Source organism: Bufo bufo, chromosome 2 (assembly GCF_905171765.1).
Source record: "Bufo bufo chromosome 2, aBufBuf1.1, whole genome shotgun sequence".
Classification (NCBI taxonomy): domain Eukaryota; kingdom Metazoa; phylum Chordata; class Amphibia; order Anura; family Bufonidae; genus Bufo; species Bufo bufo.
In genome coordinates, this window is record NC_053390.1 from 467,510,224 (window position 1) to 467,525,762 (window position 15,539).

The 15,539-nt window shown below is 44.6% G+C and overlaps 2 protein-coding genes across 6 annotated transcripts in view; one reads left to right on the forward strand and one right to left on the reverse strand.

Annotated features, from left to right (window-relative positions):
• LOC120989528 (protein mono-ADP-ribosyltransferase PARP14-like) overlaps nt 1–15,356 on the forward strand; it is a 245,264-nt gene extending 229,908 nt beyond the window's left edge. For all 5 annotated transcript variants that reach the window (XM_040417684.1, XM_040417688.1, XM_040417687.1 and 2 more), the window contains 3 exons: nt 1,879–2,055; nt 7,859–8,053; nt 14,310–15,356. In XM_040417684.1, the coding sequence (XP_040273618.1) occupies nt 1,879–2,055; nt 7,859–8,025 (344 nt within the window). In that variant the 3' untranslated portion in view covers nt 8,026–8,053; nt 14,310–15,356. The remainder of the gene's footprint in view (nt 1–1,878; nt 2,056–7,858; nt 8,054–14,309) is intronic.
• Nucleotides 5,847–15,539, reverse strand: part of CACTIN (cactin, spliceosome C complex subunit) — a 43,927-nt gene continuing 34,234 nt past the window's right edge. The window contains exon 15 of the mRNA XM_040417683.1: nt 5,847–5,857. The gene's annotated coding sequence lies outside the window, so the exon portion shown is untranslated. The remainder of the gene's footprint in view (nt 5,858–15,539) is intronic.

Below are 15,539 nucleotides of genomic sequence, written 5' to 3' on the forward strand. Positions count from 1 at the left end.
TTGTCAAAATATTTACTGCGATGCTATGTACTTTCAGTTGTACAAATGGCTAAAGTGACTTATCTATGCACTATACAGTTCAAAAGGCTGAATGTGGGAAGAAAATAGTTAACTGGCAGTCCTTAGTGATAGTTGCCGGTGGTGGGCTGGTCCCACTTTCCCTTGTTTTAGCATTCCTGGTAAGCGGATCGAGAGAAGACCTGTTCAATGTGTGCTGCTGATAAGAAGGCCAAGACAGAAGCCTGTGCGTAGCTAAAGCAGAATTTGTACAGAGAGACATCATCCTTGTGTGATTTCAAGCAGCCATTAAAATAACTGTGCTAAGAACTAACAGCTGAGAGAGAAACAAACTTTTTTACAGAGGGTTGAGGACTATTTAACCCTTAGGATACCGGAGGTTTTTTCGTTTTTGCGGTTTAATTTTTCTTCCCTGTATTCCTTGAGCTATAGCTTTTTTATTTTTCTGTTCACATAGCTGTATAAGGGCTTATTTTTTGCGGGACAAGTTGTAATTTTTTATGCCACCATTTAATATGGCATACAATGTAGTGGGAAGCAGGAAAAAAATTCCAAATGCCGTGGAATTGGAAAAAAACACAATTCCTCCACCGTTTTGTGGGTTTTGTTCCGTTGTGGCAAAACTGACCTTTGTCCTTCATTCTCTGGCTGAGTACGAATACAATGATATCACATATGTATAGTTTTTTTCTATGTCTGAATAGTGTCAAAATAAATGTAAACTTTAAAAAAAATATAGTTTTTTTACATCACCATATTCTGACCCCCATAACTTTTTTATAGTTATATCTACTGAGCTATGTGGGGGCTCACTTTCTGCGGGACAATCTGTAGTTTTTATTGATACCATTTTGGAGTGTGTGCGACTTTTTAATCATTTTATAAAAAAATTGGGAGTAAGAGAAGACATGAAAAAATGTCAAATTGGCCATCTGGACCCTTTTTTCCATTACGCCATTCGCCATTTTGGAAACATATTTTTATATTTTAATAGTACGGGCGTTTTTGGTTGCGGTGATGCCAATGATGTTTATATTTTTTTGTTATTTACGTATTTATTTATCCTCATTCGCTGCCGAGGATGCCGGTAAGAAGCCCAGGTTTTTCACCCTTTAGATGGCGTGATCTCACTTGATCACAGCATCTAAAGGCTTTAATGACTGCAATTGGTATCTGCTGTTTGAAACATGCGCAAGCAGATGCCATATTTGCCCATGTACATGTACGGCGCTGGTAGCGAACGGTAACCCACGCATACAGACTTTACTGCACATGGTTTGGACTATATTGCTTCTCATTCATCATCCATTGTAGGACTGCACCCCACAGTTGGACATTACAGAAAAATATTAAGAGAAATTGCACACTTACGGTCAATTTGGAAGATTGCTTGTATCTATACAAGGAGACTCGGGGAGAACCACCATAGTAGCCAGCACCTGAAACACAGCCTTTAGGAAAAACCTGCCCTGTGATATCTTTGCCTACTACCTGTATTTGCACTTGCCACCCATCATCATCAGTAAAGAGACTGTTATCTGTTTTAACTAAGCCGGCCTGGTCATTGCCTCCTTGCATCCGCCGGCCCCTCCACCTTCTACCTGCCTTGCATCACGCCACACACCACCAGACAGGAGAACCCCACAAAACCGGGCTGTGCCCCAAGGGAAGAAAGAGTGCGTCAGAACTGTTTTCTATACAATCTGGTATATGAGTATGCAGAATTTCCAGCATATATTAAGCAAGTTGTGCACCTCCCCATTATAGCAACCATATAGCATATCTTTTGTGAATAAGCTTACATTGTCTCTTTTTGTATATCCTAGGGACTGCTCACATGTTTCTGCTCACATATTTCAGGCCACAACACTGGAAAGAAGTTAGTTGTGACCACAGCGGGTGAACTATTGTGTGGCTACATTTTACACTGTGACTGTGGTGGTTCCTTGAACAAAATCTGTGAACTTGTCACAGAAATCCTAAATACATGTGAACATTTGGGACTGGAGTCTGTGGCTATCCCAGCTATTGGAACAGGTAAGATAAGTTGTCGACAATGCACCTTGATGTGTGTTGTGAGAATATAAAAGAAGCATTGAAATTGAGAACAATGGTGCAAGATTTACAATAGCTGTCTGAATGCAACCTAAAGGGGTTATCTGCTTCAGACAATATTTTTTTTGCTAGAATGTTTCTCCAACAATAAGCAATTCACGGGGTTTCCCACTGCTAGGATCCCTCAGCAATCAAGTGTAACCCATTTGGGATGAAGTGTTTAATGCCTTCCCTACATTCATTGTGCATGTATGGCGAACGTTGGAAGGGAATCAGAAGGTAGGTCAGAAACAAGTTTGGATCGGGCCCAGGAATGGCAGGTACCAGCTATGTTATACATCTGACAACCGTCTGCAGTGGCTAAGATTGGAGATAACTCCAATTCAGGGCATTTAAAAGTTCAGATACGACTGTCAGCAGACACAGCATCTGAGCAGTTAAACAGAGGGAGGGTGGCTCTGTCTGTCCCCTAATTGCCTCCCCCACAATGCAATTGTGGGTTACCTAGCATTTGACATGGCAACCAGGAGTCTAGTGAAGGTCCCCACACTTTTAATTGTAGTCCTGCTATGACATGCTGCCAGAGGCAGGGTGTATACTGAAGTAGTGAAGTGATCATGTGCTTGCATGTTCAAGTCTTCTAGAGCAGCGTTCCTCAACTCCAGTCCTCCATGCCCACCTGCCGGTAATGATTTCAGAATATCCCTAAAAAAGAATACCTGTAATAAGTCCTGATGCATCAGACGCACCTAGTTTTTTGAGGAGGAAAATTAGAAAAAAAAATTTTTAACCAAAAGGTGTGCTTTTGGTGGGTTTTGAACTAATGGTGGCCTGTGTTATGACACTGTTATGGGGGATCTGTGAATGACGCACTATCATGGGGGATCTGTGGATGACACACTTTTATGGGGATCTGTGGATGACACTGTTATGGGGGGATCTGTGGATGACGCACTGTTATGGGGGGATCTGTGGATGACGCACTGTTATGGGGGGATCTGTGGATGACGCACTATCATGGGGGATCTGTGGATGACACACTTTTATGGGGGATCTGTGGATGACACACTTTTATGGGGATCTGTGGATGACACTGTTATGGGGGGATCTGTGGATGACGCACTGTTATGGGGGGATCTGTGGATGACGCACTGTTATGGGGGATCTGTGAATGACGCACTATCATGGGGGATCTGTGGATGACACTGTTATGGGGGGATCTGAGGTTGAGACACATATGGCACCTTTTGCTGGTCCTCTTATGGCCCTATGTGTCACAGTATTAAGTTATTGTGTCCCCTCATGTCCATGTGTGAATAGTGACCCCATTACACCGGGCCCCACTCACAGCAGTCTTCACATGTAAAGTATATTCATTTCATCCTCAAGCAGTAGCACTGTTTTGTTAAACTAATCACCTGTAGTAGTACTCACTACCAAAGCAGCGGGCAGGCGGCAGCGTCACGTCACTCACTCAGTTACGCTCCTGCTCAGCCAGTTTCATTAATGAAGTGGGAGGAGCTTGACTGAGTGAGTGACATGACCCTGCCGGCCTGCTCACTGCATTGAGTGAGTACTACTATAGGTGATTAGTTTAACCACTTCTAGAGCGGGCCATTTACCCCCTTCCTGACCAGGCTTTGGAACACTTTTATTTATCCAAGCCATTCTAAGACTGTTTTCTCGTGACACATTGTACTTCATGATAGTCATAAATTTGAGTCAATATATTTCACCTTTTATTTATGAAAAACTCCTAAATTTACCCAAAATTTGGAAAAATTTGCAATTATCTAAATTTCTATTTCTCTGCTTTTAAAACAGAAAGTGGTACCTCATAAAACATTTATTACTTAAAGGGAGTCTTTCACCTAATCTGAGCGTTTTAGACCGCTCAGATCAGGTTATAGACTCTTTGACCCTCATTACAATCGTACCTTTCTCTTCTGTGTCGCTCGTCCAGATAATGAAAATAACACTTTTTAAACTTATGCAAATGATCTTCTGAAGGTGCCCAGGGGCGGCGTTACTGGGTGATGTGCCCAGAAAAACACACCTCCAGCCGGCGGACGTCACGAGCGGCAACAGAGGACGGCGGGCTGGGAACTGGCCCGCACCTGCGCACTGCTCTGCCCATTTTTTGCTGGGTGAGGTGACGCTTTTTTTTGTATCATTTTGTGGGACATATGCATTTTTGATCACTTGGTGTTGCACTTTTTGTGATGTAAGGTGACAAAAATGGCTCTTTTTGACACAGTTTTTATTTTATTTTTTTATGGTGTTTATCGGACAGGGTGGATCATGTGATATATTTACAGAGCCGGCCGTCATGGACGCAGCAATACCAAATATCTCTATTTTATTTTATTTTATTTTTTCTATTTTTAACATTTTTTAAATTACTTCTTTTTTTTTTTTACATGTTAAAGGGATTCTGTCATCAGATTTAACCCCTCTAACCTAAACATATGCTCATGTCCAGACTAATAAGAAGAATCCTAAGCTGGCCTTATTAAACCTCACTGTGGCTCTATTTGCCCAAAAAAATGGTTTTTATAACCTGTCAATCACTTACTTAAGGTGCCCAAGGGGAGGTCCTTCTACAGCTCAGCGCCGCCTCCACAATCCTCCCCATCCCTCTGCCAGATCCCGCGCCTGAGCACTAGGCTCAACTAAGCCACTGCCAGGAGTCTGCACGGGCGCATTAGGCTGAGCCTAGTGCGCAGGCGCGGGATCTGGCAGAGGGACGGGGAGGATTGCGGAGGCGACACTGAGCTGTAGAAGGCAGCGCTGAAGACAGGGAAGGCGGCGCTGAAGACGGGGAAGGCGGCGCTGGGCACCGGACGGCGAGGGGTGCGGCCGGGCACCCTGTATTAACGGACCTCCCCTTGGGCACCTTAAGTAAGTTTTTTGGGCAAATAGAGCCACAGTGACGTTTAATAAGGCCAGCTTAGGATTCTTCTTATTAGTCTGGACAGGAGCATATGTTTAGGTTAGAGGGGTTAAAACTGATGACAAAATCCCTTTAAACTTTTTATTTTTTATAACAAAGTAGCTGACATAGTAGCCCCAGTTACAGGGGAAATACACCCCTCAGATAGGCTTTACAGCATAATACAGTGCTGTACAGCCTCAGTGCAGGACTGATCGAGGTCTGTGAAAGACCCGACAGCTCCTACACTATCCCGGCCCCGTAGGTCACATGATCACCAGGCCGGGACAGGAAGCGCATATCGCTTTCTGATCTGTATACACAGTGATATAGAAGGCAGGGACACCTGGGAACTGTCCCTTTCTTCTCTCTGGGGTGCCCTGCTAGCAGCTGCCATCTCTAAAAGGACTATCTAAAATGTCCATTCAGAGATAAACGGCCGCCCATAGGACGTTTAAAGTCTATGGGCGGTCATGAAGTGGTTAACAAAGCGGCGCCACTGCTTAGAGGATGAAATGAATAGACTTTATATGTGCAGACTGCTGTGAGCGGGGGTGTAGTGTAATGGAGTACAGTGACTGCAGCGGGCCCCTCCTCCCATCCCGCATGATAGCGCTTAACTGTAAGGCTACTTTCACACTTGCGTTCGGAGCGGATCCGTCTGGTATCTGCACAGACGGATCCGCACCTATAATGCAAACGCTTAGTTCCGTTCAGAACGGATCCGTTTGCATTACCATGCATTACCATGCATTTTTTTTGTTCATGATAATGCAAACGGATCCGTTTTAAATTTACATTAAAAGTCAATGGGGGACGGATCCGTTTGAAAATTGAGCCATATTGTGTCAACTTCAAACGGATCTGTCCCCATTGACTTACATTGTAAGTCTGGACGGATCCGTTTGCCTCCGCACGGCCAGGCGGACACCCGAACGCTGCAAGCAGCGTTCGGGTGTCCGCCTGCTGAGCGGAGCGGAGGACAAACGGAGCCAGACTGATGCATTCTGAGCGGATCCGCGTCCACTCAGAATGCATTAGGGCAGTACGGATGTGTTCGGGGCCGCTTGTGAGAGCCTTCAAACGGAACTCACAAGCGGAGCCCCGAACGCTAGTGTGAAAGTAGCCTAACTGGTACATCGCAGGCCCCTTTACAGCACTGCCTGCGATGTGCCATGTAAAAATTGCACTATTTGCTTTATAAGACGCACAACCATTTTACCCCCACTTTTGGGGGGAAAAAGTGGTGTCTTATAAAGCGGAAAATCACCTGCTCATTACTAAAGAAATCCTAAAAACTTGACTGGCAGGTGGGCCCTGAGGACTGGAGTTGAGGAACACTGTCCTAGGAAGATAGAAAAATAGTAAAAAAATAAAAATAAAAAAATAAGATATTGGAAATTAAAACATTATTATAGAAACATAGAATGTGTCGGCAGATAAGAACCATTTGGCCCATCTAGTCTGCCCAATATACTGAATACTATGGATAGCCCCTGGCCCTATCTTATATGAAGGATTGCCTTATGCCTATCCCATGCATGCTTAAACTCCTCCACTGTATTTGCAGCTACCACTTCTGCAGGGAGGCTATTCCATGCATCCACTACTCTCTCAGTAAAGTAATACTTCCTGATATTACTTTTAAACCTTTGCCCCTCTAATTTAAAACTATGTCCTCTTGTAGCAGTTTTTCTTCTTTTAAATATTCTCTCCTCTTTTACCTTGTTGATTCCCTTTATGTATTTAAAAGTTTCTATCATATCCCCTCTGTCTCGTCTTTCTTCCAAGCTATACATGTTAAGGTCCTTTAGGCCCCTTTCACACGGGCGAGTATTCCGCGCGGATGCGATGCGCGAGGTGAACGCATTGCACCCGCACTGAATACCGACCCATTCATTTCTATGGGGCTGTTCACATGAGCGGTGATTTTCACGCATCACTTGTGCGTTGCGTGAAAATCGCAGCATGCTCTATACCCTGCGTTTTTCACGCAACGCAGGCCCCATAGGAGTGAATGGGGTTGCGTGAAAATCGCAAGCATCCGCAAGCAAGTGCGGATGCGGTGCGATTTTCACGCACGGTTGCTAGGAGACGATCGGGATGGAGACCCGATCATTATTATTTTCCCTTATAACATGGTTATAAGGGAAAATAATAGCATTCTGAATACAGAATGCATAGTACAAAAGGGCTGGAGGGGTTAAAAAAAAAATATATATATATATATATATATTAACTCACCTTAATCCACTTGTTTGCGCAGCCCGGCTTCTCTTCTGTCTTCATCTTTGCTGGTGATGTATCATGTGATGGACCACGTGATGAGCGCAGTGACGTCACCACAGGTCCTTTACCCAGGTCCTGAAGAAAGAAGACAAAAGAGAAGCGAGGCTGCGCGAACAAGTGGATTAAGGTGAGTTTTTTTTTTTTTTTACCCCTCCAGCCCTATTGTACTATGCATTCTGTATTAAGAACCATGTTATAAGGGAAAATAATACAATCTACATAACCCCGATCCCAAAACTTAACTTCTGTGAAGAAGTTCGGATTTGGGTACCAACACGTGTGCAAAACGCATTACAATGTTTTGCACTCGCGCGGAAAAATCGCACATTTTCCCGCCACGCACCCGGATCTTATCCGGGTCAAAAACATGACCCCCGTGTGAAAGAGGCCTTAGTGGCCCCCTCAACAACCTGTTGGCTGCCCTTATAGACAAAAATCTCTTCTTACCAAGGGGAAGATGTAGGAAATATTGTGCAGGTTTTAGCCATAGTGTTATGTTTCTATAAAGAGGCATTTGAATTTCTGCTTGTTATGCTTTTTTTATATTGTTATATTTTGGTACAGGTGAATGCAAGTTCCGTCCTGAGCATGTGGCTAAATGTATTATGGAAGGCATCCTACCTGTTACACAGAAACCAGGTCTGAAATGCCTTTCTTGTGTGCGGCTGGTTGTATATAGCCCATATATTTACCATACTTTCTGTGCTGAGCTAAACAAGCACTTTATCTGATCAATGAAGAACGTTCGCAGTCTGAATAGTGAGTACAAACAGAACCATTTCTTACCTCCTGTGAGACAAACGTATAATTATATTCTTTCTTAATTTTATCTATGTTCCAAAAAACTTCATGACTTGTCATTTGAATTTTAAAATTCCACCCTAGATTAGTAATAATGGGTTAGGGATAGTGATGATCGAGCATGCTCGGCCAAACACCTGTTCAGCTCGAGCATCTCGATGCTCGGCACATGGCGGTACTCGGCCGAGTACCGCATGTGCTCGAGCACCATGCTCGAGTCTCCATCCCGCACGTTTCTTGGCTGCGTGCAGGTAAGTACTGCCCTCACTGTAATGCCAGTAGCCATGTTGGCTACTGGCATTACAGTATCGCGTCGCCGGATCGCGTCATCGGGTGCTATATAGCACCCGATGGCGCATGTTCGGCTCATAGTCAGGGAGAGCTAAGCATAGGAAGGGACAAAGTGTAGGTAGTGTAATAAAATATTTTTTTTGTACAAAAACGTTTCAGAGACCCAAAAGTCCTTGTAAGGACTATTATCTGTGACAGCAGCAATATATGTTTGTAGTGCAACCTGCGCTAAATTGCTCAGTGTTAGGGAGAGCTGTGTATAGGAAGGGACAGACAGTGTAGGCAGTGTAATAGGAAGATTTTTATACAAAAAACTTTTCAGAGACCCAAAAGTCCCTTTAAGGACGATTGTGTGTGACAGCAGCAATATATATTTTTAGCGCATCCTGCGTTAAATACCGTGTAATAGGCCACTGCGGACAGTTAAATTATCAGCGCCACATCTTCTGTTTAAAGTGTGCGCATCCCTAAAATATCAGTGACATCCAGTGTACCTTTTTCCGTAGACACCACGAACAGTGACATTACTTTTGGTACCTGTCCTGTATAACACCTTTGTAAACTTTTTTGCGTGTACAGTTCCAATCCTACGCTACTGTACGTGTGACATACTTTCAAGCATATATCACATTTAAAATGAAGAAGGCGAGCAGTAAGGGACGGGAAAGTGGCCATGATGCTGATGGTGTTTGCAGAGGCCGTTTCCCTGGGAGAAACTGTGCCTGCTGCCAGAGGACAAGAAAACAATTATCCACGATACCTAGCTTCTTGTCCCAGTTTGCAGGGCGGCGCAGGACAGTTGAAGTCAGACCAGTGCGACCAGGTGGTCGGTTGGATTGCAGCAGATAATGCTTCCAGTCGGTTAAGCACCACCCTGTCTTCCACAAAGTCCAGTCTCAGTAGCCAGAAGTCTGGTCAACACAATCCTCACGCTGATCCTCCTTCCTACCACCATGTACAGTCTGGCTAAACAAGTGATCCCGCAATCATATATTCCGAGGACCTCTTTTCATCGCCATTACTTGATTTGGCCCTCTCGCCAAGCACGCTTGAAGAGGGACATGAGATCTTGTTCCCTGAATCCCAACCTCTTGAGCATCCACAGTCGCAAGAACATGAAAGTGGGGAACGGCAATTAGTGTTTAATGAGGTGGATGATGATGACACAGTTGCCAATAAGTCAATCGCAATTACTGTCTCAAGAGGTTGATGAAGAGGATGAGACACAGTTGTCAATCACTGAGGTTGTGGTTAGGGCAACAAATCAGGAGGATGATCAGAGTGAGGAAGTGGAAAAGAAGGTGGTGGACGATGAAGTCACTGACGCAACCTGGGAAGGTGACAAGCCGAGCGAGGACAGCAGTACAGAGGGGGAGGGATCTACAGCACCGCAACAGGCTGGAAGAGGCAGTGGGGTGCCAAAAGGGAGAAGGCAGCCCACACCAAACAGGCCCGCAACTGTTTCACGGAGCACCCCCTTGCGGAAATCTCCATTGCCAAGGGGTAGATGTTCCACAGTATGATGCTTTTTTGAGGAAAGTGCGGACGACAAAAGAATAGTAGTTTGCAACCTGTGCCAGGGCGTGAACACTAGCAAACCTCACCACCACCAGCATGATCCACCACATGGCATCAAAGCACCGTAATAAGTGGGAAAAACGCCTGGGTCCACAATCTGTGTCTGCAGGTCACACCACTGCCTCCTCTTCCCCTATGTTACCTGCTGGCCAATCCCCTGTCGAAGGCGCAGGCCCGGATGCCTCCCGCCCTGCACCTGGACCTTCGCAAGCACCATCAGCGATCACATCCACTTCCGTGTCCCAGCGCAGCATCCAAATGTCCTTACCCCAGGCCTTTGAACGCAAGCGAAAATACCCAGCCACCCACCCACCCACAGGCCATAGCACTAAATGCACAGCTTTCCAAATTACTGGCCCTGGAAATGTTGCCATTTAGGCTTGTGGACACTGAAGCCTTCGGCAGCCTGATGTCATTGCGCAGTCCCCAGCTGCCACTATTTTTCAAGGTGTGCCGTGTGCGCCTTACACCAACATGTGTCCCGTAACATCACACATGCCCTGACTAACACAGTTACTGAGAAGGTTCACTTAACCACGGACACATGCATTCGGCACGGGGGGCTGATATGCTTAGGGGACAAACAGCACACCGCTGTAGAGCTGTGGCAGGGGATAAGAGACCAGACTGAGCTGTGGCTCTCGCCACTCAACCTACAACCAGGCATGGTTGTGTCTGATAATGGCCGTAACTTGGTGGCGGCTTTGGAGATCGGCAAGCTCAGACACATCCCATGCCTAGGACACGTGTTCAACCTTGTGGTTCGGCGGTTTCTCAAAACCTACCCCAATTTGCCTGAGCTACTGGTGAAGGTTCGCCGCATGTGTGCACATTTCCGCAAGTCATCAACAGCTTCAGTCGGTCTGTCAACGCTGCAGCACTTGAAATTGCCAGCTCACTGGCTGTTGTGCGATGTAAGCATGCGCTGGAACTCCATGTTCCACATGTTGGCAAGGCTTTGTGAGCAGCAGAGGGCAGTAGTGGAATACCAGCTGTAACATGGTCGTCGCCTTTCCAGTCAGCTTCCACTATTCACAAGCGAGGAGTGGGCATGAATGTCTGACCTCTGTTAGGTTTTAAGAAACTTTGAGGAATCAACACAGATGGTGAGCGCGATAACGCTATTATCAGTGTAACCATCCCACTTATGTGTGTACTCAAACGCTCGCTGCTCACAATTAAGGACGACGCTTTGCATGTGGAAGAGGTGGAAATGGGGGAAGACATTACACAGGGTGATGGCCAGACCACCCTCAGTTCGTCTTCTCAGTGCAAATTGGATGATGATGAGGAGGAGCAGGAGACTGTTGCCTCCACTACAGAGGGTAGTACCCATGGAAGTTTAATTCCATCTGTTCAGCGTGGGTGGGCAGAAGAGGAGGAAGAGGATGAGGAGATTGAGAGTCATCCTCCTGATGACGACAGTGAAGTCTTGCCTGTTGGTACTCTGGCACACATGGCTGACTTCATGTTAGGCTGCCTTTCCCGCGACCCGCACGTTATACGCATTTTAGACAACACTGATTACTGGGTGTTCACCCTTCTCGACCCCCGCTACAAAGAGAACTTCTAATCTCTCATTCCTCTGGTGGAGAGGCAGTGCAATACTAGAAGATCCTTGTTGAAAAATTGCTCCAAAACTTTCCATCTGACAACGCTGGTGGCAGAGTTCGTAGTTACTTGGCCAACCGAGGAGGGGAGACAAGGGGAACACATAACAGTTCCAAATGAGGCAGAGCAACACTCTCCAAAGCCTGGGACAGTTTCATGACACCCCGCCAGCACCCTCACCCTGATGCGCCTAGGGTCACAAGGAGGCAAACATTTTGGAAGATGGTGAAGGAGTACATAGTAGACCGTTTCAGCGTCCTCAATGATCCCTCAGTGCCTTACAACTACTGGGTGTCCAAACTGGTGCTCTACGCCTTGGAGGAGCTGGCCTGCCCTGCCGCCAGCGTTTTGTCTGAGTGGGTGTTTAGTGCTGCTGGTCGCATTATAACAGATAAGCGTATCCGTATCTGTCAATTGAAAATGCTGACAGGTTGACTGTTATAAAAATGAACAAGGCCTGGATTGACCATGACTTCTCGACTACACCAGAGGAAAGCTGATTTACTTAAAGGTACTTTAAATGTGTTTATAATTTACTGACTACACTGTATTCCCATGCACCTCTTCCACCACAAACAAGTGTATATGGTTGAATCTTCCTTTTCTCATCCTCCTTTTCTTCCATCATATCAACACATGCTTATTCGTTGCATATAATGCCCTTGCATATATGCCCTTCGCATATAATGTTTTACAGGGTCAGCTCAGCAGCAGGCCCTCGCATATAATTTTTTTAAAAGGTCAGCTCACCAGCAGGCCCTCGCATATAATTTTTTAAAAGGTCAGCTCACAAGCAGACCCTCGCATATGTTTTACATGGTCAGCTTACCAGCAGGCCTTCACCTACAATCTTTTACAGGGCCGGCTTACCAGCAGGCCCGCACCTAAAATCTTTTACAGGGTCTGCTCACCAGCAGGCCTGCACCTCAAATGTTTTACAGGGTCAGCTCACCTGAAGGCCCTCGCATATAATGTTTTAGAGGGTCAGCTCACCTGCAGGCCCTCACCTACCTTTTTAGAGGGTCAGCTCACCAGCAGGCCCGCACCTAAAATCTTTTACAGGGTCAGATCACCTGCAGGCCCTCCCCTAATTATACCTAATAGGTAATTTGCGCACATGCTGTCTTGCTTGGATATGGTAGCCGTAGCTGTTTCTCAGGCTCCCTCTCTGGAATCGAACCATGATTCCCCCGTTACCCATGGTCTACACGGTTTGGGCTGAAAATAACATCAAAAGTTGATAGGGCAGACATCTGAATGGATCGTCGTCGTCACAGGGACGTGCAATCGGCCCCAGGTTATCTAGAGTCACCAAAGCGGCAGCAGGCCATAATGTTTTAGATGGTCAGATCAGCAGGCCCTTGCTCCAAATGTTTTTGAGGGTCACCAGCAGGCCATCAATCATAATTTTTCAAGGCTGTGTATAATGCCCTCCTTTATGTGTAACAAAGGGTGTATTGTAGTGCCGGTTCCTTGTAATTTTTGGCAGCCCTTTCAATTAGTGCATAGGCTTTTGAGTGTAGGAGTCCCACTACATGAACAATTGTACCACAATGTGAATGAGGCCCTCCTTTATGTGATATACAGGTTGTTTCGGAGTGCCTCTTTTTTTGTAATTTTATTGCAGCACTTGCACTTTATATAGAAGTAAATATACAGGAAAGAATGTTTCCTGACAATTTTTCCTCTAAAATCGATTTTATCTTCAGTTTTGTGTTCATCCTAAAATTTGACCCAGAAGCCAAATATCCCTAACTTTTTGCGAGTAGTGTAGATGGTGTCATGATACTCTCGCTGGAGTTATGATCTATCTAAATAATTAATATTCCCCAGTAATACCTGAACACTGCCACTACTAGGGTTTGTTTTTAAGAGCTCACACTCTTAGGGCTCATGCACACGACTGTTAATTGCACATCCGCAAAACATGAATACTGGACGAGTGCCATCCGCCCCTAACAGAACAGTCCTATCCTTGTCTTATTTTTTTGCGGCACGGTCATGCAGACATGGAATGCACACAGTCATTTCTGGTTCTTTTGCAGCCCCATTGAAGTGAATGGTTTTGCTTGCAGGCTGCAAAAAAAAAAAAAGCATAATGGGCTCATGCACACAAACCTATTTTTGCCTCTTAAGGGTTTCCATTTTGATTTCTGTTATAACCATGTTATAATGGAAAACCATAACGGAATGCATACTGATGTGAACCCAGCCTCACTTATGGGTTTCAGCGGAGATTTAGCTCTAAAAACCGTGCCAAATCAATGGGAGGCCGTGCCGCAGATTTTTCATGTATGTTTTTTCCAGACCGCACTAAGGATGTGCATGTCGAACCTTGGTGCAGTTATTGTACCGACACCTCAGAAAGACACGGCAGGAGCCTGCTGACAGTTTGGCAACATTCAATGGTGCTAAACCGAGAGCAGTACCGTACCATTCGAAGTGAAAAACCGTGGCAGAAACCACTGCAGTTTCTGTGGATTTTGATACTGACAATGTTTTTTTGAAAATATCACTAGCTCATTGTAAGGGTAAGTGGTTGTTGCCTTTGAAAATTGTGGTCAGCCATATATTTATTTCTTCTGCAGGAGCAATGTAGTATTACATGCCAACCATGGTATTCAGAAACAAGCTGGGTTGATCAGTCATAGCTCTAATGTGATAAGAATTTACTATATCAAAAGTAATTATTTGGCTGTATCAATTATTTTACATATAGTGTTTCTTTTTACAGGTACGTTGAGAAAGTGTATACCGACTACAGGACAAACCCTCACCATATTGTTGCCTTATTTAACAGATATATTTGAATAGTGGAATTTGAAGACTCATTAGCTTGTCGGATCAGCCAAATAATCTCCAGTGATAACCTTTTTATACATACACAGAATTACCTCAGAATCTAGAATTTAATTATTATTTTTTTTTCAAGTGAATACAAGCACTAAGTACACTGCACCATCAGGACTTCTGAGATTATGCACAGTGTAATCTTGAAGAGAATGTAGCACTGCCTCCTTGTCAAACAGCTGATCAATGGAACCCCCACCCATCAGATATTGATGACCTATCCTGAGAATAGGTCATCAATGTCTACTGCCTGCACAACACCTTTATATTCCATCTATGTAGCCTGATGTCTCCATTTTACAGAAAATGTGTTACTAAATTATTGGCCATTTATGAAGGAGTTAGGATTTGATAAAATGCATGAGTCAACTTTGGCTTACTGACTTCACAGCCCTGCTTAGCTATATAACCATAGTTCTAATTCTTTGGTGATACTCCCCAATACAGTATATACATCACAGAAAACTCAGGAGGCCAATAGTGCCCAATTAAAATATATCAATGAATTAACATACAAGTGAAAATGTAATGAAGCTAAGACTATATAGACAAGTAAAAAATAGCTACTGTGCTCCTAAACCCTAGCCCAATACAGTCACAGTGGAGGTCACCAAATATATGACAATAGGGCAAAATACTAAGCGTTACAGCTCAAAATGCAAGGACTGTCTACCAGTGTGGGCCCTTACATACAGTATGTTTCACTCTACTTTTGTCGGTAGGCAATATGGGCAATTAGCTATAGACAGTGGCGGGTCGACGTTTACCTTGTATGAAAGGGCAAGTCTGACAAAAATGCAAGAACATAGTCGCCCATGATCTAACTGTACCTCTTAATTTTTGGCCCAATTAGGCAACCTCCACTGTGTGTTAGGATAGGGTCCAGAGGTGCTGCAACTATTGCTACTTGTTGCATGATATAGAAGTGCAAATGCAGTGAAGTTATTGACTTATAACCTTTATATATTTTTTATTGCACACTATGGTATATATATTCCTCAGCCTGTATCATAAACTTTTCTAAGCAGATGTCATGTATTATCAATAAATACATTTTCTGGTGGTTTCAAGGTGATTGACATGGTATATTTCCCAAGACATCTCCTTCACAAGG